This window comes from Lissotriton vulgaris, chromosome 4_1, assembly GCF_964263255.1.
Source record: "Lissotriton vulgaris chromosome 4_1, aLisVul1.2, whole genome shotgun sequence".
NCBI lineage: Eukaryota > Metazoa > Chordata > Amphibia > Caudata > Salamandridae > Lissotriton > Lissotriton vulgaris.
Genome location: NC_141691.1, coordinates 2,002,829,434 through 2,002,856,029, shown reverse-complemented (window position 1 = coordinate 2,002,856,029; position 26,596 = coordinate 2,002,829,434). Strand labels below are relative to the sequence as shown.

At 48.9% G+C, this 26,596-nt stretch overlaps 1 protein-coding gene across 1 annotated transcript in view; it reads left to right on the top strand.

Moving 5' to 3' along the window:
- ARHGAP39 (Rho GTPase activating protein 39) overlaps nucleotides 1-26,596 on the top strand; it is an 840,128-nt gene that overhangs the window by 734,624 nt on the left and 78,908 nt on the right. Inside the window, exon 8 of the mRNA XM_086966339.1 lies at nucleotides 15,668-15,759. Coding sequence (XP_086822465.1) covers nucleotides 15,668-15,759 — 92 coding nt within the window. The remainder of the gene's footprint in view (nucleotides 1-15,667; nucleotides 15,760-26,596) is intronic.

The following is a 26,596-nucleotide window of genomic DNA, read 5'->3' as shown; positions in this document are numbered from 1 at the left end:
GTGTTGGTGCTGTTCCCAGTGCGCTTGGCCACCAGGAGTCATCCCAGTCCGAGGTGGTGGAGCCGAGGATAAGGACTTCTGTCTTGTCCAAGTTCAGCTTCAGACGGCTGTTCTTCATCAACTCTTCGACTGCTTTTATTCCTTCGTGGAAGTTAGTTTTGGCGGTGAGGGGGTTCTTGGTGAGGGAGAGGATCTGCTGGGTGTCGTCGGCGTAGATGATGTGGAGGTCATGCAGTTGGGCGACGTGGGCGAGTGGTGCCAAGTAGATGTTGAACAGTGTTGGGCTGAGGGATGAGCCCTGGGGTACGCTGCAGATGATCTTGGTGGCTTCGGAACAGAAAGGGGGGAGGGGACACTCTGGGTTCTGCCAAAGAGGAAGGAGGTGGTCCATTCCAGAGCCTTGTCTCGGATCCCAGTGGAGGCGTGTGCGTAGGGTGTGGTGGTAGACAGTGTCGAAGGCGGCTGACAGGTCCTGGAGGATGAGGGCTGCGGTTTCGCCGTTGTCCAGCAGTGCCCTGATGTCGTCGGTGGTGGCGATGAGGGTAGTTTAGGTGCTGTGGTTGCTGCGGAACCCAGACTAGGACAGGTCCAGGATGCAGTTCTCTTCGAAGTAGCGGGTCAGCTGTCTTTTGACGGTCTTCTCGATGACCTTCGCCGGGAGGTGGTTCGGAAGTTCTTGAGGTCCTTGGGGTTGGCCTAGGGTTTTTTGAGTACGGCGTTGATCTCGGTGTGCTTCCAGCTCTCCGGGAAGGTCACTGTCTCGAAGGAGATGTTGATGGCTTTGCAGAGATTGGGTGTGATGGTGGCGCTGGTTTTGTTGAAGATGTGGTGTGGGCATGGGTCTGACGGAGAGCCGGAGTGGATGGTGTTCATGATTTTGATGGTGTCGTCATTGTTTATGTTGGTCCAGGAGAGCAGGGGATCGTTATGGATGGTGGATCTGGAAGTGCAGGTGTTCGGCGGTGCTGAGGGTGTCGTCTGTGCTGGTCGAGACTCTGAGAGTGTTCCTGTGGACGATGTGATTCCTCCTCCTGTTCCTTTGGTGCTATTCCTGCGGGTGATCTTGTAGCCATCTGGGACCCGGCGGAGAGGGGTAGGTCGTACCATTAGGACACGGGCTATCAGAACCTAACTACAGAGGTCGTTTGCTTGATGTACTACCTGCCGGGTACTGTTGTTGCATACACACTTGACGAATAGGCAAAATAAAGCGCAACACAGGTACACCATCTTTGATCATTTTATAGTCTGAAATTAATATTTGATACTTAGGTAGATCATTTAATGTAGACAGATTAACTTCTTACATAGGTCCTGATGAATCGCTAGTCATTGCACACCTGCGAGTAACATGTTGACCACTTTCTGCACTTACTAGTCGAATTGTAGGTAAGATGCAAGAGCATAGTAGGAATATTTGGGGACATCAACAAACCTCTCCACGTGAGGGAAATTTGTTGTCATAGTGAAGGACTCATTTTTTCTCTGTTCAGCCTAGTCGGGGATAATGTATTTGGATTTGTACGTGAGAAATCTGAGACAAATGTTTTGTTTCCCATTTTGTGGAGCAGTAATAAACAAGCTGGGGGTAGTCTGAGGGGGAAGAGACAGGAGTTGCCAAAAAACCAGGGGGAGTGAGTCTGAAACTTGTATCCTCCATTTCACAGTACCCGATAGAGGTTGCTGCATAGAAGGCGGGGCCTACTGGACGACAAGTGTAGTGATTGGGGTCATTTGCCTCTGTTGTCCTGGGGCATGTCCTGCTATGACTCTGCAGACTGGGCCATAAGCACCTTTTCGGTACTTTACTCTAACGGGCGAGAGCAGTCAAAGGCTTATTAGGGAGGCAGTGTGTGGGCAGAGACTCAGAACTCAACAAACAGCAGAGACAATAATGACTGTCTAGCCCAATGCTTGTCCAGCAAAAGGGATGTACTTTCATAGTACAGCAAAACTGAATACTAACTACACACGGTAAACGGGTGCAGCTGCACGGTGCTACGATGCAGTGAGCAAAAAACAAGGCTTAAAGGCCTGCACCCACAACAGTGTCCTGGGACAGCGGTGGTAGATTGTGTCCAGCTACAGAGGTCTATCACTATAGCTGCAGCTCCTAACCTACCTCCAGGACCTACTAATGGAAGCTTAGGGTGAGAATCAGCTTAGGTGCTAGTTCACTACTTGTTTTTTTCTGAGCAAACTCGTGATATAGGTTATTTCAATTTGTATCTTGCAGTTGAGTTGTGTTCGGCACTTCTAATGTAAGACACAGTCTATCAGTTCCTCAGCACCGCCTCGTGAGTTACCTGCCCTCGCGAGCGCAGTTCCGCGTTGCGCTGCTTTTGGTGCACCCATCGTGGTCACATGGGCAGTTTCTCTGTCACCGGGAGCAGGGTCGTGGCAGCAGCCCTGCATCTTGCTTGTCATTGCTGAAGGAAACACTATGGCAGACCTGCATCTGCAGCCCTCCACCTTCAGCAGATGTGGCCTCCAGGCCATCAGTGGTCTTGCCGCTACGGTGATGACGATATCTTGGCCGACAGCTCAGCAGCAGAGCAGGTCCCATAGAACAAGGCGAAGTTGCAGGGTGGTAGGGTGGTTAATTTGCAACCATGTTCCTCTCAGCTTGTGTAGACACTGGGCACACTCCTGTACACAAGTTGGCTTCTTCTGGGTGTTCCACACACTGGAAACACATCTCGACTTTTCCTCCTGGTCAGTCTCTCCTTCTGCTTTGTGATCAGGCAGGCAGGCTCCTGGGGTGCTCGGCAGCCCCACAACTTCTCCAACAAGTTGTGCAGCAAGTTGCGATGTATACCCTCTCCTTTGGGAGTAGCTCTTTGCCTACCTACGTGGAGAAGTGTGGCTCAATGGTTAGAGCGGCAGACCCTGATGCAGAGGTCTAGCCCGGGACAAGGGTTCCATTCCCCGCCTCTGCGGGTCTTGGGTTCAAAATTCCACCGACCTGATAATTCTCGCCTCGGTGCCTATTCTAATCATAGAGTCCAACTCTGGACAATAGCTTGCTTAATCTCCACAACGGCCCCCAAAATGCTAAGGATGCCTGGCCTTCACCCTGGGGGTGCCCAGGAGTGGAAAGCCAGGACGGGTTCCACAGCGGTATTCGTACAAGCGCCTTGAGACCCTTGCGGTGAGTAGTGCGCTATACAAGTATTACTGTACATTTACAATTTACTTTGCGGAGCATTCTCTTCTGTGGTCAAGAAGAACTTGAAACTAGTTTAGAACTCCCCTTTATACTCGTTTTCCAGACAGGAGATGTTAATCCTCTGTATAAAGTACTAAGAAGAACTGGTTTTAGGTAATTCCCTTTCAAATGACACTTTCTGGCTAAAGTGCAGATAGCACCTCTGTGCAAGCTGATGGCTCTCAAAGGAGGAGTACCCAAGGCATGGGCACAATGAATTGTGATGATTCTGCACCTGTCACGAGCCTTCCTGAAGTAGCAATGAGGGAAAATAAAAAGTGGTTGTGTGTGTGTGGCTGTGTGTGTGTGGTTATGTGTGTGTGGTTGTGGTTGTGTGTGGTTTTGTGGGTGTGTGGTTGTGGGTGTGGTTGTGTTTGTCTGGTTGGGTGTGGGTGTGGTTGTGTGGGTGTGGTTGTGGGTGTGTGGGGTTGTGCAAGGGGTTGTGTGTGGTTGTGTTTGTCTGGTTGTGTATGTGTGGTTGTGTGTGTGTGGTGTGTGTGTGTGTGTGTGTGTGTGGTTGGGTATGGTTGGGTGTGGTTGTGGTTGGGCGGTTCTGTGTGTGGTTGTGTGTGTGTGGTTGAGTGTGTGTGGTTGTGTGTGTGTGGTTGTGTGTGTGACAGTAATACTAAAAGCATCTCAAAATAAAGGAACACAAATATCGAGTTTGTGGAAAGAGAAAGCACAGTGTAAGTCAGAGACGCAGCAAAGCATTAACACGACATGTTCTTTGATGTTCTTTGAACAAGAACATCAAAGGGGCGCTGCTAAAGTGATTGCGGGCGAAAGTGAAAGTGATACCGGGCGCTTAATGAGCATGACGAGGTTTGCCATTTGGAACCTGTGCTCCTAAGCGCGCTTCCGCACACATGCACTGTAGCTCTAGGCTGGCCATGGAAGCATTTTTTGAGCCCTCACTAAATGTCTCGCCTGAGCAGCGCATGCACTGGGTCAGGCGAGACCTAAAAAGAGGGCACACGCACTGTATGCAGCAGGGTCAAGTACAGGTTCCGGATCTTGGAACACATGGATAGACTTCGCCCTCAGTGCACACGCTAGATTAGCGAGCTGGCTCAGCCAACAACGGTCAGGATACCAAGTCTGCATTCTGTTGGGTCACTCCGGGCGGGGGTACACCCCGGTTTCACCATGATGTGGGTGTTCCTATCCCAAAACGCAGTCCAGTTTAACATTCAGGATGTCAAACAGTGATAGGACGTCTACAGATTGTGGCTTCCTCTAATTAGAAGCATACGTTGAAAAATGACCATTGGAAAAGGCTGACTGGAATTGAAATGGGAAACATTACTTTTACAGAAGGAAATTAGAAGACATCTTTATGTTTTATATTACCTAGAATTGAAAGCTATGCAGTGTAGCAGAGACATTGTTTCTCGTGGAAGGGTGAATAAGACCCTCCTTTTTGGGACCGTTGGCCCATTAGAATGAAGGCACTCCTGGTGATGCGGTGAAGGGTGAACAGTAGGATGGGGCTTCGTAAAGGTGCATTGCATATGGTGGGCAGCACCCAGTACACTCCTAATATTATTGGATTTAAAATATAAATGTAAACCTTTGGGCCCTTGCTCCCATATTAGGATTTGTATTCAAATGAAGCCTCAATTGCATAATGTTTCGTAATGGCGTAATCTTAGGCATTTCGCGGAGTAATCGTAACGCAATAAAAATTATATTTTATCTGGCCTAGTTATGTTATGGGTCTAATCTTGTTCTTTGCCAAGGCTCCGCTGAGCATCATTTCATTGTTGGATATGTTAAGATACGTCATTGTGCACAGAATTAAATGCAGCAAAGAGGGCTATTTTAAAGGACGTACCCCGAATCTCCTGTAGAAGATTCCGCTCAGTAGCTACGTTTGCTTCCAGTTTTTAGAATTTTACGTATTAATTTCGAAAAAATAATAGGTCCCTCGGAATCTTATTTCTTGTCAGCATTTTGTACATTCCTACAGGCCCTCCCCTCCCACCCCCCACAGCATCCCCTAGAGATGTTCGCCTATTTCGCTTCCTGTGTTTGCATTTCCTGTTCTCCTTATATTTATGTTTGCTGCTGTGAACGCAGTGTTATTAGTGCACACTCGGTGTTTCTGAAGGGCTCATGCAGGCCCTTGCACCTGCAGAGACATCATTCATTCGGTCACTCTGGGCTCTCAGGGAATATTTGGCGCATTCCTTGAATGACTCTATATCTTACAGGCTCTGGCCGAATATTCGGTAAATGTCTCAGGTCAGTGTTTTACAGCGGGCCTGAACAGTGTGTACTTTCTCTCTTCCTGCAGTCTGGCATGTGAAGGAACCACGGCAGAGAGAGAAGCGATTCACACAGCACCGCACATTCACAACTTTGTTGAATTAAGATACAGTGATCACCGTCCATGCTTGCTGTAGTGTCCTGCAAAACACGTTCTAGTGTCTCGCAGGAAGCTGTCATCCCGGCCACTCCCTAGAGGGCTGGACACACTGCACCTCCACACTCATCCTTCACGGGGGCCACGAGTGACGTGGCCCCGGTCAATAAAAGCACATGTGTCCCCGATGAGGGCGAGTGCCCCGCGATGCCTGCAATGTATCCGCTGCCAAGCTTACCGGCGAGTGCCCCACGATGCCAGCAAGGCATCCGTTACCAAGCCCACCGGTACGTTTACAGATCACAGTGACCCAGCAACTGCACGAATCCGTGGAGGGCACCTACCCCGCTGCAATGCCGGCACTGTGCTAGCTTCTGCGCCCGGGCGGCCACCCCCGCAGGTAACAGGCCCAACGATAAAGAGACACTCACAGGGTGACACACCCCTGCCCCACCCCCTCCTACCGCACAGCCGGAGGCGTCCACCTTAAGGACACTCACCTTGTGGCGGCCGGCGAGTGAGAAGTCGTGCCCACTAATAATAATAATTTCTTTATTTAGATATATAAAAGCATATCTTTAAAAGATTCTTCCAGCACATTAAGTACAATTTTACAGATTAAAAAAAGTTAAGAAAAAACAAAATAAAATTTGGCCCACTAAGACTTCAGCCCCACTCTACAGCTGCTCCCCTGAGACTCATAGGGGCCGGATAACCCGTGGCATCTGGAGCGCAGGGGAGGCCTACGAGACAGTGCACCCTGCGGCCAACAGTGGGTACCGCACCCCCACGGTCGCATCAAATCGAGCTGCCTCGCCTGCTTGCCATGTACCTCTTAGGGCATCAAGGACAAGACAGCGACCTGCCCAGCGGCGCCACACACGCCGCGTTAGCCGTCTGATGAGACGCCCAGCCCAAAAGAAACAAATAGAAGCTGTCCTGCACTCACAGGGATAGCGCACAGAAGGTGTAGCGTTGCTGGAGCGCAGCGCCCCTAGTGGCCGCATGCCCGCACTGCCCCCGGTGTACAGCGCACCGGCATTAGAGTCCCCCAATAGTGCGAGCATCCCCAATGCACTAAGAGGCCCGCAGCACGCCCTCTGGGGCGTCGAACGCACACGCCTCAAGGTAGAACACACTCCACACTTTAACCCCGGCCCAAAGAGTTCCAATCAATTGGAGGAACCCCAGTGTAATGTCCAAGACTGCCCTGCGCAGTCTAGTGTTCACGCACGTAGTCGTGCGCCAGCGCGGACGTGGTACGTGGCGTCCGCGCGTACTATAAAATAAAGGAGGCGTGGTCTCGGGGTTAGTCCGGACCACGCGGAGAAGCAGCAAGGTGTCCGGAGTCCCTCTGTCCAGCGCAGCGTCACCGCGCTGCGCCAGCACACACAGGGGAGCCCCACAATGGCGACGAGGGCGAAGAGTGCCCACGCTGCGTGAGGAAAGGCTATCTCGCCTGCACCGCCGGTGCGCCCAGGCGTCCCCGACCTCCTGGGACAACACGTGTGTCTGCCGAGTGCGGAGCTGCCGGCCCTGCATCTCCTCGACGGCGCAGGCTGGCCTCAGTGCTTTCTGCCTCCCAGGGGATACTTCGAGTGCTTTCAGCTCTGGCACATGATGGGAGCAGGACTTGATCAACCCGAGGTACCAGCGCCGTGCATCTGCTCAGGGCCACAGCTACTCCTATGAGCCCCTCCCCCGCGCAATCCCAAGCAGTGCAGCCAGGGCTCCAGCATACTGCCCTCTTCTGGCCACTGGATTGACTTCTCACCTGGCATTACTCACCTGGCTCGAGATCCGCGCCTAGGAGGCAGAGGATTCACACAACCCTCGCCCCACGTGCCAGTGAAGCGGAGGCTAGTCGCACTGCGTCATCATGGCGTCCATCCCCCCAATCGAGCCCTTTGTTGTTGACGGGGCCCCAGCATCCCTGGCCCCTCGCTGGAAAGACTGGGTTGAGAGGCTCCAGTTCTACTTTGAAGGAGCAGGGACGGCGCGCGACCGACGCAGGGCGCTCCTCTTGCACCTGGGAGGAAAAGATATCTACAGGATATACAAAACCCTGGTAGAGGCCACCCCTCGAACATATGTCACGCTCCTCAACGCGCTCAATGCCCATTTTGAGCCGATGCAGAGTAAGGACTACGAGCGCTTCATCTTCAGGCAAGCGCGTCAGGAAGCAGATGAATCCCTCGATGCCTTCCATGGTCGCCTGAAGGAACTCGCGAGCACGTGCGGATTCCAGGATGAACAAGAAGAAATCCGCGGCCAGATTATCCAGAACTGCTACTCCTCTGACCTGAGGGTAAAGATCCTCCAGGAGGACGGCAAGCCCCTGGCCGACATTCTAAAGCTAGGCCGTTCAAAGGAATTATCCCACGCAAGGGCGTCGCATATGGAGGCAGCGCTTCACAGACCAGTAAAGGCAGAGCAAGTTCACGTGGCAGAGCACGTCAACGTGGTGAGACCGAAGCAACGCCCGGCGGGGAGAGGAAGAACGCCAGAACGCCGGAAAGAGTGCGGATATTGCGGGGGCGCACCACATAGAGCACAAGACTGCCCGGCACGGGGGAGGAAGTGCGGGTCATGCGGGCGCATGAACCATTTTGCATCGGTGTGCAGATCATCTAAACCCAAACCTGAAGCCGCCCATGCCATAAGGGAAGACCCTGAGAGCGAAGATATGGACGATGACGCTCACAACTATCCGGTGCACTATGTGTTCGCCATAGATCAGCCTTTGAGGAAAAAACGGCGACTCCCAAAGTGCAGGATAAAGGTACTAGACCAAGAAGTGAGAGCGACCATTGACACAGGGGCCTCGATAGAGCTGATGGCGGCAAACGTCTACAACCAACTGCGAGACAAACCACTCCTGAAACCAGCCAAGATCAGAGTCTTCGCCTATGGACAAAAGACACCAATACCGCTAATAGGGTGCTTCCAGACAGACATACAGAACCAAGAACTGAGGACGCCAGCCACCATCTACGTGACCAAAGAAGGTAGCGGAATGCTCCTGAGTGGCCAAGCAGCTGAAGACCTACACCTCATCTCGTTTGCCATGGCCGTCTTGGAAGAAGAGCTAGACACAATCCTGGAAGAATTCGAAGACACATTCAAAGGTATTGGATGCCTCCGAGGTAAAGAAGTCTCTCTACACATTGACAAATCCATACAGCCAGTAGCCCTCCGTCATCGACGGATAGCATTTCACCTAAGAAAGAAAGTGGAACAGGAGTTGGAGACCCTTGAAAAACAGGGGATAATCGAGAAGGTCAGCGGGCCCACCCCCTGGGTGTCGCCGATTGTGGTAGCGCGGAAGCCCAAACAACCAGGACAGGTCCGCATCTGCGTCGACATGCGCCTCCCCAACGCAGCGGTGAAGAGAGAAAGACACCTGACGCCTACCATAGACGACATTCTAGGAGAGTTAAACGGAGCGAAGTGGTTCTCCAAGATGGACCTGAGATCAGGATACCACCAGCTACCTCTGCACCCGGACTCCAGGTACATCACCACTTTCTCCACTCACATTGGCCTCCGGCGCTATCGGCGACTCAATTTTGGAATATCAAGCGCCGCAGAGGTCTTCCAAAACACGATTCGAGAAGTATTGAGTGGGATCACAGGCGTCCTAAATGTCAGCGATGACTTGCTGATATACGCCGATACAGTAGAAGAGCACCACAGAAGACTCAGAAGCGTGCTACAAAGGATCAAAGACTCAGGCCTTACCCTACACAGAGAGAAGTGTCAGTTCCTGCAGAACACCATCAGCTTCTTTGGGTACACGTTCTCCGACAAGGGAGTAGCCCCTGACCCTGAAAAAGTGAAGGACGTGCAAACAGCCCCAGCGCCGAACAACACATCAGAAGTTCGAAGTTTCCTCGGGATGGTAAACTTCTGCGGGCGATTCATCCCCGACCTATCCAATCTCACCAGGCCACTAAGGGAGCTCACCAAGTCCACCACCCCATGGCAGTGGGGGGAAGAACAGGAGCGGGCGTTTCAGAACACCAAGGCAGCCCTGTCAGCCAACACGACCCTGTCGTACTTTGACCCTTCCAAGGCGACGAACGTAGCAGTGGACGCCAGTCCCTATGGACTCGGAGCAGTGCTGACACAAAGCCAAAACGGTGAAGACTGGGCACCCATAGCCTACGCCAGCAGGTCCCTGACAGAAACTGAACAACGCTACTCTCAGATTGAGAGGGAGGCCATTGCGATCCACTGGGCCTGCAGGCACTTCCACGTTTACGTCTATGGACATCCGTTCACTGTCTCCACGGATCACAAGCCCCTACTCCCCCTGTTCCGAGGGTCAGTCTCGAAGCCTCCCCCGAGAATCGAGAAGTGGATTCTACAACTCCAAGAGTATGACTACAAACTGGAATTTAAGCCCGGTGCGTCCAATCCGGCCGACTACCTCTCACGGCACCCCCGAGCGGCAACCACCCGAGAGAGAGAAGATGCCGAAGAGACAGAGGAGTATGTACAAGTCATCCTCGAAAGATCACGCCCGCTGCCCATGAACCTTGACATGATTGTGGATGCAACCCGCAAGGATGAAGTCCTGCAGCTAGTGAACACTGCCCTGAGAGACAACGACTGGAGAACACTCCAGGCCTCGCTGAGTCAGAGGACACCGGAAGCCAAGCGAGCCCTAGAGACCCTCTGCAGGGTAAAGGACGAACTGTCAGTTGACAGTCAAGGGTGCGTACTTAGAGGACCACGGATTGTGATGCCGGCGAGCCTGACTCAACAAGTAATCGAATTGGCACACCGCGGCCACCAGGGAGTGGTGAAGACAAAAAGTAGACTCAGAGCCAAAGTGTGGTTCCCGGACCTGGACATGAAGGTCGAACAAATGGTCAAGGAGTGCCACTGGTGCCAGGCCGCAGGCCCACCCGAACCGCCACCGCCGGTAATCACCGAGGAGAACCCCGAGAGACCCTGGGAACGAGTGAGCGCCGATTTTGGACACCTCCCGGACGGGCGGTACATGCTCGTTGTCATTGATGACCTTACCAAATACCCCGAGGTGGAGATAATACCTACACTCACAGCCAAGGAAGTAACGACGAAGTTCGAGAAACTCATCGCCACCCATGGCATCTTCGACCTGGTCAAGACCGACAACGGGCCGCCGTTCCAAAGCCAAGAATTTGCGGACTATCTCCAGGAGTGGGGCATCCAGCACAGGAAGGTCACCCCCAGGTGGCCACAGGCCAACGGGGAGGTAGAACGTTTCATGAGGACCCTCAATAAAGTGATTCGGATTGCTCATGCAGAGGAGACACCCCTGGAGAAAGCCATCTACACGTTCCTGAGGGAGTACAGGCTGACACCCCACCGTACCACTACAGCGGCCCCAGGGCCAGCCGCCATGGGGCGAATTGTCCGAGACACGATCCCCCACCACCACACTTGGACCCCGACGGAAGCAAACCCTCAGCAGACTTTGCTCAACAGAAAGCGGTCAAACGAGTACGCGAGCTTCCGACGCCGAGCCAAGGAATCATACATTGGAGAAAGAGATCGAGTATACGTGCGAGACCGATATCCCGGAAGCAAATTCAGGCTCCCGTTCGAACCCAGGCCCTGGACTGTCACCCGCAGGACAGGCACGATGGTAACGGCTCAACGCGACGGAGAAACCGTCACCCGCAACGTGTCCTTCTTCAAGCGGGCTGCAGTCCCGCCCAACGGCATGCCCAGCAGAGACCCGGACAGAGCAACACCAAGCCCGACGACTCCAAGCACCAGATCCCCGGTGAGCGGGTACAACGACGCAGCAGACCAGCCAGAGGCGAGCTCGCCAGAGTCTGAGAGGCCCGGCATAGCCAGTCGGTGTCCCTCCGGGGATGAGCTGTCTCCAACCCCAGCCCGGCAGGTCACCCCGAGGAGAACACTGTTTCGAGGAGAGGCCGCTGGCTATGGGCTAAGAAGAAATCCAGCCCCCTCATCACAGCTGGCGGACTTTGCTGTGGACTGAGACTGTGCACCATGAGCGTCAGACTGGTAACAGGCCTGCCGGCCACATTGTTTGTTTTTCCACATGTTCACCATTGACTCTCAGTTTGCATGTTGTTTTTTTTCAATAAAGGTGGAAAGGAGTGTAATGTTCAAGACTGCCCTGCGCAGTCTAGTGTTCACGCACGTAGTCGTGCGCCAGCGCGGACGTGGTACGTGGCGTCCGCGCGTACTATAAAATAAAGGAGGCGTGGTCTCGGGGTTAGTCCGGACCACGCGGAGAAGCAGCAAGGTGTCCGGAGTCCCTCTGTCCAGCGCAGCGTCACCGCGCTGCGCCAGCACACACAGGGGAGCCCCACACCCAGTTCCTCCAGAACATGGGGCCGTCAACACAATCCACCAGGTGCAGGAAATCATGAAGCAGAAGAGCCAGCAGTGCCCCTGCTTACCTCGAAATGCCTGCGACAGTCAAGGTAGCTATTTATCTCCATGCAACCCAGAGCCTCGCAGCCGGAATCTCAGGAATCAGCATGGACGGGTAAAAGAAGGAACTGCCAAATCGCCACCTAGTGGCCTCCCAAAATCAATGCACTGACAAACAGACACTGTTCTTCTCCGTAGGCAGAGGAGACTATCCTGTCTACCCAAAAGCCCTGCTAAAAAATCCAGCAGAGGTGAGTCTCTGCCCAGCCACTGTGAGCTCCTTTGACCACACAAATGTACATCACATGCTCCATGTCGACTGCCCATCACTTGCTCCAAGAGAGAAAGAAACTGAGAGCCCCTGCAAAGAATCCTAAGGAGTACAAAGACACCTCAACAAAGCGCAACTGACAGATTCTCTCCCCAAAAGTGAAGGGGGGCATAAGGAGCCCCAGGTGGCGGGAAGCCTCCACTTCAAGAAAAAGTAAAAGTTGGAACCCGCAAACATCACGCGCAAGAAATACCTACTAGCCCACCACTGCCAGAGCAGAAGAGATTCCAAAAGCAGCTGATGGACAGTGCACAGCTGCAGAAAGAGAGCAACACCGGCTAGTTGACTATCACCACATGGCCACCAATGGCCTATTAAGGAAAATATCACGCAGGCTGACAAACCCTGCCAAGCAAGCATGAACCTACGCATGACTAAGCGCCGCCGCAGCACTGTCTTGAGGTGTAAGCGCAGCACCCTCAGATGAAGAAAAGAATGTGGTACAAGGCCACAGCACAAAGGGGAAGCACACACGTACCCAGAGCCAAGAGGACTAAAGGTCTAGCGTGGCCCGAACGCAGGAAAGAGAATCTCCACTGGACCAGCAAATCCTCGTAAGTGAGTCAAAGACAGCCACCACCAGCAAGAGTGGAAGACCAGCCGGACAGCAACATCTCAAGTTAGCTATCCCCACCAAAGAAAGATCAGTGCAGAGCACGCACCACACATGGCTGTCCAACGCCACTGCCAGTGAAGAGGTCTCATCACTCGCCCCCTACTGGTGAACAGGCCCAACCACAAGCCACACCACAGGCACCCCAAGTGCCAGAAGAAAGCGTCCAAGAACGAGACTGAGCAGACAAAGAGCACGCAAAGCCAGAAGCGCGTGGAAAGCTGCGCCAGGGAACCTGACTGCACAGACAGCACCCAGGAGACCTCTCCACACAGAATCACACTTCTGAATTCAGGTAGGAGAGCACCCACGTCTCCACTGCCCCAGCGAAGCCCCGCAGTAGGCCGAAGACCTCACACTGCCTCAAGACTGAGTCGGCCGCGACCCAAGATTGGCAAGAGAGAAGTCGCACACCCCACGTGGCAGGCCGCCACAGCACCATGCGCTCCAACAAACAGCGACACGGGACCGGACGTCACGTCGCCCAGCAAGCAAGGAGCATGTCACAAAGTGTCCAGTCCAAACAGCACACCGGACCAAAGGCAGAAGCCGGCGCCATGACAGCGCCGCCTCGAGGTTTAAGCGCATCGCCCTCGAAGAAAAGAAGAGAGTGACAGCCCTGTCACCTCGAACACCGGATGAACACAGGTGGGCTGAAAAAACCAACAAAAGGAAAAGACCGAGGACTCACAGCAAGCCAAGTGCACACCCTGACATACCAGACAGCCACCAAGGCGGACCAACGTCCCTGGATACAGCCTCATGGGTGAACCGAACGGAAGTCGCAGCAAGCGCCAACCGCGTCTCATCCTAACGCTTCCCCAGGCGACCGTCCGTCCCCGAGCGCCGGTAGTCTAAGTCAAGCTGCATCCCTGCTCATGTCCGCAGATGCCATGGGTGAAGATCAGCACAGGGTGTCCGTCCTCAGACCGCCTCAAGATGGGGTAGGCAGTGGCCCCAAGCCAGGCAAGAGAGGATCCCCACACTCTACGTGTCAAGCCGCCACAGACACTCCACCTCAGCAAGGCGGAGGCACATGCCTGCCAAGTCCCTCCTGATATCCAACACTCCCATCAAGTCAACACCACCTGTCATCCCAAGTCACCACATGGCTGACAACCGCCATCATGCCAGCCATCAGCACCTGCGTCAAACAACACCAATCCCTCGTTAATTGTTTTATCCCCACAGGTTGGACTAACACTTTGTTTGTTCTTCAATAAAGTTGGGGTGGAATGTAATGTCCTGCGAGGCACGTTCTAGTGTCTCGCAGGAAGCTGTCATCCCGGCCACTCCCTCGAGGGCTGGACACACTGCACCCCCACACCCATCGAGTGACGTGGCCCCGGTCAATAAAAGGGCCCGGGTGCACGTGCTCGGGCCAGTTACTATACTACCTCGCCTGGTGTCTGTCTCTGTCATTTACATAATGCGGACCTGAGGTCCGACACCACACTTGCAAGCTGACGACATAGCCACATATGCTGTCTATCCCTGCTTTACCTTTGCCTCCCGACCCGTGTAGAACACAAATGACAGGTTATTGATACATAATGAAAAGAGGGACGCGGTGAAGGGTTTTGGCATCGGGCCCAGGGATACAACGCATCTGGTCCAGCGCCTGGATACCCTATCGGGGATTAGCTGCGCTTTATAAATCCTGATTGATTGATTCTTTAAAATGCCAGTGTCTGAAGCTCCAAGGATTGTCCAAACACCGTTCCCTTTCATCTGGGTATTGGTGATTATTTCCAGGTACCTGAGCCCTGTCCCTCTTACATTATATGAATCGAACTGTAAAAAAAAAAAAAGAAAGATAGCTAACACATTTACGTATGTGGTCCTTCCCGAGCCTAAAGGTTTGTCTGTCAAGAAATAAAATGTAAGTTTATTTTTAATGTTTGAATATTTGTTAACATGATGTCAGGTGCACGGTTTGATTTATTCTTAAATGATTATAAGGTATCTCACGCTCCAGCTCATTTCCGAGAGGTAAGAATCTCCGGGCAAATCATCCCCAGTAAACAATTCCCAGTTATTGCAGAAATTCACGAACACAAACACTATGTACAGTCCTGACTTGAATTTAAAATATTTGACGAGCCCTGAGGAAGATCTCGCTGGACTGTGTGGCCCCTCTCCTCAACAGAGATTGACACGTGTAGGCTTGGCAGAGGAGTGTCTGTCCACGTGCCATTAGCAGGGAGTTGTTACTTCCTGCTCAATTAAAACCAGCTAATAACAGAACACCTTGAAAGTTCTGTCGCATGGGAAAACGTGATTGAACTCTTTTTTTTAACACACACATTATGACGCCGAATGATAAATAGTCCGCAACCTTTGAAGAGGAGTCCAGTACTAAGAAGTTCTCTATTGTGTACAATTTCTGTGCGTAATGTCTGTTCTACTGTTAAACGATTGTAGATATGATTTGTGTGTTTATTGATTTATTTTCAATTTTTTTTTCTGTTTTTGTTGTATTGCTGTCTCTAGTTGAGAATCTGTCAATGTTTAAATGAACGCATTCCAATGTGATGTATGGTACTTCGGTTCTCAGTTCTTCAAATCCTGCACCACTCATGAGCACTTCATTATTGCACAGAGATCTGGTTAGATCTTTCAAGGCACTTTATTTGAAGGGCCATTCCTCCCACTGGCAGGCGTGTATGGGACTGGCAAATGCTCATCGCGGCTGCATTTACAACGCAGAGCTCATCTGATGTTCATCCTTGTTTTTTGTCCTTTCAGAGTTCCTGGTGACATTGATGAAGTCAACGCCCTGAAGCTTCAGGTGGATCAATGGAAAATCCCCACCGGCCTGGAGGACCCCCACGTGCCAGGTAAGAGTCGTCTCTACAACAAGGCTGACCAACAACACGTGAGATCAGTTGGGCAGTGAAGTCCATGCGATCTGAAATGGTGGCACAAATATCCAGCTTGGAAGAAAACAAACATTGTGAGATCTGCTTCAGGGGTCATTGGGAAGATGCAAAGGAGAAGGGAGAGCACCCAATGATGCTGGTAACCCAGCGGAAAGGAAAAAATATTACCAGGAGCTCCCAAGATTTCTACTCCCATGTTTTTTTTTGTTCCAATTAGAAATGCAGTAATATAGGTGAGATTTGACAATGCACTCCGAGGCCCTCAGTACGCATCATATGCATTGGAGTTCTCTGGGCCCATTGTGTAATGATACGATTCCAGTTTCAAATAATGAAAGTAGCAGGACCTAAAATCCAATTATGGAGGTTTCTCCCATATATGACGAAGGCCTCTTATCCCCAGAATTAAAGAAGAAGGCTACCATTCCTCGCAAACCTAAACAACTTCCAATGTTCCGATGATAAGTAGCCCAATGTTCGTACCATGACAGACGATGGTCCCCGTTTCTTGTCACACTCAAGTAGGTTCTAGGTCCCATCATACATGAAAGGGATCCCCTGATCCCATCATACATACACGTTTCCAAGTTCCTGTCATTCGTGTAGATCCAGTGTGTTCATCACACTGACGATTCTTGTTTCTCCTTCCAGAGGAGGCTCCAAATGACTTTCATGACAGAAAAGAGCCTGAAATTTCCCAATATGCCTTACGAAGGTCATAGGCTCACATTGTTCAAGAAGGTCAACTTAGGTTTCTGTCACATCAGAAGCATGTTGTAGGGTGCGATTATATACTATGATATCTTCATGTTCTGATCCTAAAAAAAGGAGATCCAAGTTTCCATCAAACGTGGAGGTCCCAGATTTCCATCACAGGTGGACTTTGCAGGTTTCGATTAAATATCCTAGATTGTGTTACTAGCACATGTACAGCACATACTCTTCCATTTGCGTATCCTTTTAGTGCATTTAGCATATGGTTCTTGGGTCGCCATCGTAGACCGCTGTCTCGTTCAGCTTGGAAGGATCCGTCATGTTCTGATCGTACTCTCGGTTAGGTGACAGTGTTACATACATCGAGCTCTGTGTGTATAAATCAAATTTTCAATTAATAAGACAAGGTTCATCTTCCAATTTCTTATTTGTCTTCTAGATCAATAGGCTTGTTAATTGCCAAGTGGTGTGAGGTTGGGTTTGTGGAGTTTTTGGAGTGCAAGCTCTGTTAACCGAGCTAGACAACTATAAACTGTTGCTGTGAACAAAGGCCTCACAGTGCTCGCAGGAATTTAAACCCCCTCAGGCTCCAAGAGGCCTTTATTTTACAAATTAGAACATTCTGCCCTCTAAGGCTTATTGCTACTCTTTATATTACTCTTTAAGTTGGTATAGCCATAGGAGTGTCTCCCGCCCTGTCGCTGCCTGTTTTTTTTTTTGAGTATCAACAAGGCTTGGGGTGAACCTTACCCTAAGATGGTGATCCAGCGCTCCTACTAAAATTCTGCATAAATGATGTCACTATCTACCACCAAACTTACCAATCAATACCAGGCCCATAGAAATAACAGAGCAGCTGAATCATGAGGCGAATGGATCTAATATGTTGTTGTTTAAACTATTTACAATAAACAAGACCAGCTTGTCATTTTAAAAGTTTATTCAAACATATTCAAGAAAACTTAGGTTTGGAACTTTATTAAGCAAGCATTAGAAAAAGTCATAAGAAAGTTTTATTCAGCATTTATAAAGAGAGCTTAATTCAAGAAAATATTATTCATTAGCAAAATAAGTGAAAAAGAGCATTTCCAAATCCTAACTAACTCTCTGTCTCTACCCTCATCGCCTGGAAACAAACAAGACCAGCTTGTCATTTTAAAAGTTTATTCAAACATATTCAGGAAAACTTAGGTTTGGAACTTTATTAAGCAAGCATTAGAAAAAGTCATAAGAAAGTTTTATTCAGCATTTATAAAGAGAGCTTAATTCAAGAAAATATTATTCATTAGCAAAAATAAGTGAAAAAGAGCATTTCCAAATCCTAACTAACTCTCTGTCTCTACCCTCATCGCCTGGAAACAAAGTCTTTTAAAGTTACCTTTCCTTATGTGTAATCATCGGACAGCAGAACACGTCCCTCTGGAATCAAGAAGCGTAAGCCAAAAATCTGCTGCTTGAGCCTATTCTTATACCCTAAATTAAGCTGAGCTACCTATTTTTCACATTCCATCTGCTGAATTCTGGCTCCCCATTTGCTGAACCACCTCACGCCACAGTAAACTGTGACGTCTTCCACCACGAGACCAGGCTTTTACACAGAGCCATTGTTCATGCACAGAGTCCTGGCGACAGTTCCTTAGTCTGCTACATTTTGTAGCAAAGATGTTCAAGCAATACAAAATCTGTCACGTCTCTTCCTTTCAACCTTGAGCCTGTCCGTTCTGAGCTTTCCGTGGCACAAGCAAACCTCTCCACAGAGTCGTCTTTAGCAGTTCTTTTTCAAAGCTTTTCATAATAAAAGTTTATAGGCTTGTCATCTTTTTCAAAATAAATTTTCTCCTGTGGCTTAACATCAGCAGGCCTCTTTTAGAAGGCGTCAATTTTTCTGCGCCACTTTTGCTTGCGTCACTGCGCCACTTTTAGCTCGCGTCACTTTCCAGAAAACTATTATTTAAACAAACACAAAACAATAATTAATTCAGGTAATGAAAGTCATTCTGTTTCCAACCTACATAGCTAGTGTTAACCCATTAGTATAAGTCACCTAGCAGAAGCACACAAATAAAGCAGCACATTTAATATCTACCATTCTTCATAGAGTCCAGCTTTAAGTTTCTGAAAGAGTAACAAGATTAAATAATACACAGACCGACAATCACAACATAGGACAAACATGTAAGCACATATAATAAAGCACATGCCATGAATGATCAGCCGCATATTAATAGTGACAAAGACAATAGGACATCATGACAAACAAAACAATATTAGTTATGTGTTACAAAACAGACTTGCAAATGCAACATAAAGCACATTAGTCCTGTATAATGATGTGGAATTTTACTCTAAATTGGTTTAATTATAACAAATCATGCAAACACTCATTAATATATTATTTCAAGTTATGAGAGTATGACATCACGAGCCAGAATAAAATTATTTCTAAAGCTCGCTCCATCAATGGCCTTAATTTTTTTCAACAAAATTGACATTTTAATGAAGGATCTTTAGAGAGTTGGCACCTCTTCCAGTGGAAAATACAAATGATGTATAATAATCAGTGTGTCTCCTTCTGCGTTTGGTCACACCTCTGTTCCCAGAATGAATATATGGATGGTGTAGATTCCTGACCCTTGACGCTGAATAAAACCCAGCCTTGTGGAGGTGAAGGATTCAGCAGGGATTGCAGAGCTGAGTATGCAAATACTGCACCCAGCGTTATTTATCAACATGAATTCCGTGCTGCTTGGGACAGGCCTCTAAGTTCCTCCATGCAGAGGGCTCCCTCTCTGGGACAGCTCGTTCTGTGCAGCCTTATCTTTTCAAATCCCACACCATTAGGCAAAGAAAGCTGTCAGAGAAAAGATTACAGAACAGAGACTAACTGACTGTTATGGCTGCCTTTATGGAGAAGTCACTGCAAGTCTGTTTGACAAGGGGACCCATGGCCTTCTCGGACACTGTGGGGTCACGAATACTTCAATCTCCCTATGAATCGCCCAATGGAACCCTGCTGCTTAAAGGGCATCTCAACCAGCAGAAGGAGTACACGTCCTCTCGCAGGCTCTTGGGATACAGAGCTGCATCCAAAAACTGCATCTTCCCTGAAGTCAAACATGTCCAGGGTTTGCATTGAATCTTCTCCTGAAAACCCAATGATGTAAATGGTTTGAGATGCATGAAGGAAAGGCCCAGCTGTGTTGATATGCTAATAAATGTTTTGACCTTGATCTGTATGATGCTGTTGGTGTTGCTAGCTGTACCGCCACTCGTGCTCATTAAATTTGCAACCTCTTCAAGGTATGGACACTGTGGTCACCCTCTAATGATCAGTCTAAACCAGGGCAACAGTCCCCTGCAAAAATGCTGTTAGCGGTCAAAACGTGTGATACATTTTCATGAGCTCGCTCCTACTGAAGCATTTCTGGCCATCTAGTGAGCACCGTTCCCCCAGCAGTAATGTAATGATGATACTTGTAAAGCGCACTGTTACCCCATCTCGGGGTGTCCTGGCGCTGAAGACCGCTGTGGAACCCGTCCTGGCTTTCCCTGTGAGATGGTCCCTTCTGGGTATCTCCAAGGTGAAACCAGGCATCCGTAGCGTCTGTGGGGGGCCGTTTTAGAGATGAGGAAAGCTTAATGCCCAGAGTTGCCGAGTGTGATCCCTGGTTAGAGTAGGCACCGAGGCGAGAATTATCGAGTCCGTTGACCCTGGTCCACAACCCTGCTGCGTCGGGAATTGAACCCTGGTCCCGGGCCGTTCTCTGCTTCCGGGTCTGCCGCCTCTAACCAGTGAGCCACACCACTCCACCACTACACCACTTAGTAGCCTAACTGCTGTGGCATGGCCTGACTCCAGGAGGCTGATGTACATTATTACTAAGTTGACCAAAAGCGGGGTGCCTCAACACTTGTAGGCTAGATGCTGTCACCCACCACGCCATTGACGGTGTGCTCTTTGGAGAACAACTCCACATGGATAGCTGATGTTGTATGGGAGGTAAGACGTGGAGGGTAGCCTAGGGTGCCACCTTTGCTGTTGTTGCCATCAGACTCTGCACCCAAAACCATGTTATTGCTGAAGACTGTTTATTCTTTCGACTAGAATGAATACAGCCTGTTGGAACTGGACACTGATAAATAAACAAACTACTTATGTTCGCGACGTGTCCCGATGGCGATAGGAAAACAGGTCGTGAGATTTGGGAATTATTTGGCGGGTGTGAATAGAATAGCTATAGAAACAGAAGAAAGAATGTGAGATAGAATTCAAGGCAGAGCCTCCTTCTGAAACAAGGGTGTCTATCCTTCCTGGAGCACCATCTGTGATGAGGAAGCCGGAGGAAGTATAAATTGTTGCAGCTTTTGTGCTGCTTCAATAAATATATGAATTTGCATCCCCGGAAGGACAAAACTGTCTTACATCGAATAACTTCTGTGATCATGAATACGCAGACACGAGGTGTGAAAAACAATGTTGTAAGAACCAGCCTGGATCATTTTCCTTCCACCCTGGCTGGTCGGACCTTTTTATGGTCTGGCTTAACAGCGCAGTTGTTGCCAGACAAATATGTAAGCATCACTAGAGAGGGCCTTTGGCTCCGTTCACATGTTGGGCGTCAGGAATTCATGTTTTGATTGGGAAGAAGTTGTGTGCTTCTTCATAAACAGTGCATGTCACCAGCTGTTGAGATCATTTTGTTTATCCAGCTGCCTAAACCTGAACTTTCTGGGACACACACATTGTATTGTATTATATTGTAATTGCATTTATATAGTGCCTACTACCCCAGACGTGGCGTCGAAGTGCTTTTTCGGTGAGTAGCACACTACTCCGGAGCCCATAAAGGATTAGTGGTGAATTAATATATTGAAATATGAAAGTAATTTGAGTGGTGGATATGTTAGTAAGTTATTTGGATTCAGAAGGATAGCAGAGGGATACTGTAAAGCTATTAAAGTGTCTCCGATAATTAGATAATTTATGTTGTTAGGTCGAGCCTGGGCAGCGCACGCGCTGCTCTGCAAGGTATGCTGTAGTCAGGTAGGGACTTGTAGCTCCGCCCACTCTTCACTCATATTTTGCATTGGCTTGTGTCATGGTCCACTGTAAACTGTGCCTGTTCAATGGTCAATAGGCTTAGTAGTCCTTCCTTAGTACTGCCTTGTCTCATTTGGATCCTCCCATGGCGACACCCCCGTTTACGTGTGTTGTTACTCGATAGGTTTTAATTACAGCCTCCGAGCACTATTTTCTCAAATAGCTTGAAACTCTCGCTCCTAATGCTTATTATTAAAAAAAATATAGCATGGGGACTGCCATTTGCAATGCAATAGGTCTCGCATTTGCAAGAGTTTATGCTATTGGCATTGTAAATGACAATTATTTTTATCTGTTTTAAAAAAACACAGAAATAAAAGGCATTGTCATTTAACCCTTTCGCTGCGCCTGTCGGCCAACAGCTGTCACAAGCACTACCTCCGTAGTGCTGCTCACGTCCGTTGGCCGACGCGGCCCCACCCACTCAATCAAACCGCCGCACCACGGCAGAATTGCCGCCGCGGTTAAGCTGTTACAATGCCAATAACTCAGACTCTCGTGAAAGCGAGACCTACAGCATTGCAAATGCTTGTTTTTTTCTGGCAGCAGCATAGATGGGAGGAGGGCATGCTTTAACCTACATGAAGTTTTAGATCTGGCTTGACAGTGCACCCGGCCTTTTAACCTACACCAATATAATTCTACAGTTCTTTGCTTCCACACAAATGCATATCTATTCATTTGCTATATACTTGTAATGCTTCATATTACCGTACACATTCTTTTACCCCCACAGCTATTGGCATTGCCAATGCTTGTTACACCTCTCTATCAATACGGCAGCTGATTTGGCATTTACAGTCTCCATATCCTGCCATTATTTCTCTGGCGGCGCATACAGAGAGCCCCCGTTTGACCTCTTGTTCCCGGTGAAAGCAGAGAGAAGAACGGTTCAGCATAACTCATTTCAGTAAACTCACCCCAGGAGTTGGCGATGGGCATTCTGCAAACCCGTTCTCGAAGCAGCCTGGCGTTAAGTAGGTAAAACATTTTGTATTATTGTAATTTCAGGTCATTACACAAGACTGCCTTTGAAAGGCAGCCAAGGGAATGTGCTTCCCTTCTTCTCGCCTTAGCTTTTCAAACACACGCTGCTGATTTTTCATCAAAAATTCCCTTTGTTCCGCCTGTTCCAGCTGGCAGCGGCTCTCATTAAAGGCCCATCATGAAGCCTGGAAAATGAAAGTATCTATATATAACAGTGGCGCATTCAACATCTCACGCACACTGTGGCGTAGCATGAGGGGGTGGAGCGGACTGCCCAGAGCAGCACGAGTTTTGGGGGCGGCGACCTCCCCCGCGAGTACCTGCAGCCGTTGCATTCCGATTTTGTGCTTTCCTTCCATCGGGTTTATGGGAAAATGAAACCATATTTATTTTTAAACAATTTATGCGCGGGTGATGGTGGTGTGTTTGCACAGTGGTGTTCTCAGGGCCTACAATGGTATTTATTGCAACACTGTCTCAAAAATCCTCTGTGGTATTCCCAAACACCCTGCATGAAAATTGACTTTGACTCAAAATTTCCAAATTTCAATTCTCCTTTTTCTTTCAAAGGACTCTCTCCTTCCTTTCCATCCTCTGCATACCTCCTCTCTCTGAGCACAGCCTACTCTAAGTCACAAGCACGTCTGCCTTAATCCTTACTGTTGTATTTTTGCATATTGCCCAGACCTCATTTCAAAGGTCTCAACCGCTCCTTTAAGGGTCATACCCCGCACCAGAACAATACCCAATCTTCTGCAGCTGATCTATTAATAAGGCAACCATTGCATGGATTTACTTATCCTGCTGTCCCACTAGAGGTCACACCTAACTCCTGCTAATGTAATCTACGACATAGAACCTGGAGTAAAGGCATTGAGCGGTACCTGTAGACCAAAAAACACTAAAGCTGGGACCTGAAGCAGCGGGCTGGCCCTCGTAAAGCACAACAATGCCTTGTCGGGGGTAGTAAGGCTATATAATGCAATAATAATACAATATATAACCCACACTAAAACGAATTCCAAAATACTCCGCATTCAGATTTATCTATATTTTTTTAAGTTTTATATAGCGCAAACTACCCGAAGGTATTCATAGCACACTACATGAGTACCAGTTGCGTTACAGATGGACACATTCATTATTTAGGCACGGAGAGATTAAGTGATTTGCCCAGAATCACAGGATGTTGAGCGTCGCTGCCGAGACTAGAACGAGATTCCTCAGCTTCAAGGTTGACTGCTCTAGCCATTAGCCCATGTCCGATTTACAGTTGTTTGTAGTTCATACAGGCTGCTTAACAGTGGCGGCTGGTGACATTTGAAAGTGGCGGGGCGTAAAGTTATTACGGTACTGTAAGTCACACTGAAAGGAAAGCTTTTGCCAACATGGGGGTCACATTGAGTTGCAATGGCACCAGTGAAGACGCTTGAAACAAAGGGCAGCAAAACCTGGGGTTCTGAAGTTTACTTTGGACTGTGCCGGCCCCTCTGCATATGGCAGCTTTAGTAGTGCCATATCTTATGTCAACACAACAACTCAGAAGAAAAAAATGAACAAAATGAATACACAAGAAAGGCCCAGAATCAGCCCCATGCAGCCTGATTAGAGTCAACGAAGCATACATACAGTAAACATTCCATTTACTGAGATGATGTGTGACAGTAATGTAACGAGAAAAACGAACACCTCTACGCAATAGAAATAAGTAAAACATATACAATTAGAGTGCATCTGTAAAAAGGCAAAACAATATTTGGAAACTGACTGACAATAAACGTAAATTAATGGTAGATGATTAGCAGCCAGCACAGTACAGGACACGGATTCTCTTACACCACAATCAACTCAGTTAAACGATTTCTGCACCTGTCCAAATATGTATGGATATCATCTCTAGCCTGCTCCTCAAAGTAGTAAACACTTGTCTGAACGAAGGCATAATTCGTTCCTCTCTCAAGCTGGGTCAAGTCAAACAATTACTTTAAAAAAGAAAACCTTCAACATGGTTAATTTACAGATTCTCAGGCCTATTGCCAACCTACCCATCCAGAATAAAGTCATTCAATGCCATAGAAAAAAAACGCTGAAAGGTTTTTCCAAGACCGATATACTAGCCAAAGCCATGTGCTACTTCAGCTTAAAACACAGCACTGAGACATCGACCCTGCGAATTGGACATGACGTTCTGAACATTTACATAAAGGTGAAGTCTATCTGCTAGTTCAAATAACCTTTATTTGGATTAATACATAGAATAAAACAGTCATCAAGATAAAAATACAATACAATTGTTACATACTATATTGCAACACAGCAGCATGCCATTATCAATGTGTTATTGAAATTAGTTTGTGAAACTGAAAACTGCAGCTTGCGTTTCTCCGCCCTGAGCAGATGGGATCGTCAAGCACATATCTTAAGAATGAAACAGGCTATTCAAGTATTGCAATATAATACGAGGTTCAAACACGTGTTGAAAAAGCCTTTTTGTCAGCCTGGACTGAGGTGACAGCAAAGACCTGCTCGTGCCGGCACGACCTCCTCAGAGGGAGCGCCATCCCCCCCCCCCTTATCTTAATATTAAGAATTAAACACAGTTGTCACTGTACCAACCTCTCTCTCGTCTCCTTCCCTCCCGCTGTCCTCTCTCTTCCGACCTGGCGCTCTCCTCCTCCTGCCACACACACAGAGCGGCAGCCACAAAAAACAACACAACACATCCTGTGGAGAAGGCTTTACTTACTTTTTTTAATTGCACAATTTGTTGCGCGCTAAATATGATGACCCTTTCGGAATCTGAACGCGTTCAGGGTAAATGACAAGGCGGAATGGCGAGTGAATATAAGGGCTATTTACAGCTTTTCTAAAGTCTAGATCTAGAAGGAAGAAAAATCAAATGTGCACACTGCACAGTGCAAATATTTTGTGGTAATCAGTTCCGCCGCTTACTGTTGGGGAACAGTGGGGTGCCGATCGGAAGTTGAGGTCACTGCTGGTGATGGTGAAGCAGTGTCCCTCCCTGATGATTGCAAGTAAGACATGTGATGTAAACCCCATCTGTAGAGAAAGTGAAACTGATGAGTGTGGCCCATAAGGCGGGTAACGTGAGCTCACGACTCTCTGATTGAGTGAGAACGACGAAAAGTCAGCCTTTGCCAGTCGTGGTCGCACCAACCTGAGGGGATGAGGGGGGAGGCGGGAGGGGTTTGGAAACTAAAACAAATATATAAAATAAGTAAACTTAGTCTTACCATCCGGTCCGGAGATTACCGTCTGGAGACCCCGTCCAAATCCCGCCGTCCTCGATTTCAAGTCCTGCAGCACGTCATCAGGAAGGCGGCGCAGCAGGCAGCCTCCCTCTCCACCGCCGCGTTTCTGATTGGTGCGGCCGGCTGCCCCAGGTGACGTAATTTTCTCTCTGTATGCTGCTGCTGCAGCATACAGAGAGAACAGGGAGTGTGAGTGGGTGGTGTTACTCGAGGGCAGGGGGGAGTGGCTTGGGGGAGTGGCTTTCCCACTATTGTTAATACTGTCTGTTTGGGCGGCCTCAGGATGCCCAAACAGTTAGTATTAACAACAGTGGGCAAGCCACTCCCCCAAGCCACTCCCACTGCCCTCGAACACCACCCACTGTAAACAAGGAAGTTAGTTCTGCTTTCTCGTCGTGCGAGAAGGCAGAAACAAATGGTAGTTATAAACAACTACCATTTGTTTCTGCCTTCTCGCACGGCGAGAAAGCAGGGGGGGCGGCGCCCAAACGCCCCTATGGAAAAACCGCCGCTGCTGCTTAATAATTTCCGTGTACTGCTTGACATTCTTACACTCACAGCAATAAATCACCCATCAGCAATTGCAGAGGCACAGAACAACTGTGAGATGTGCCACATCCTGCTGGCTAACTGAGGACTCTCATATAGTCCAACACTGCAGGTCACGACTAGCAACAAACATGGTGGTATCACACAATGAAAATCACAATGACAATCTGAT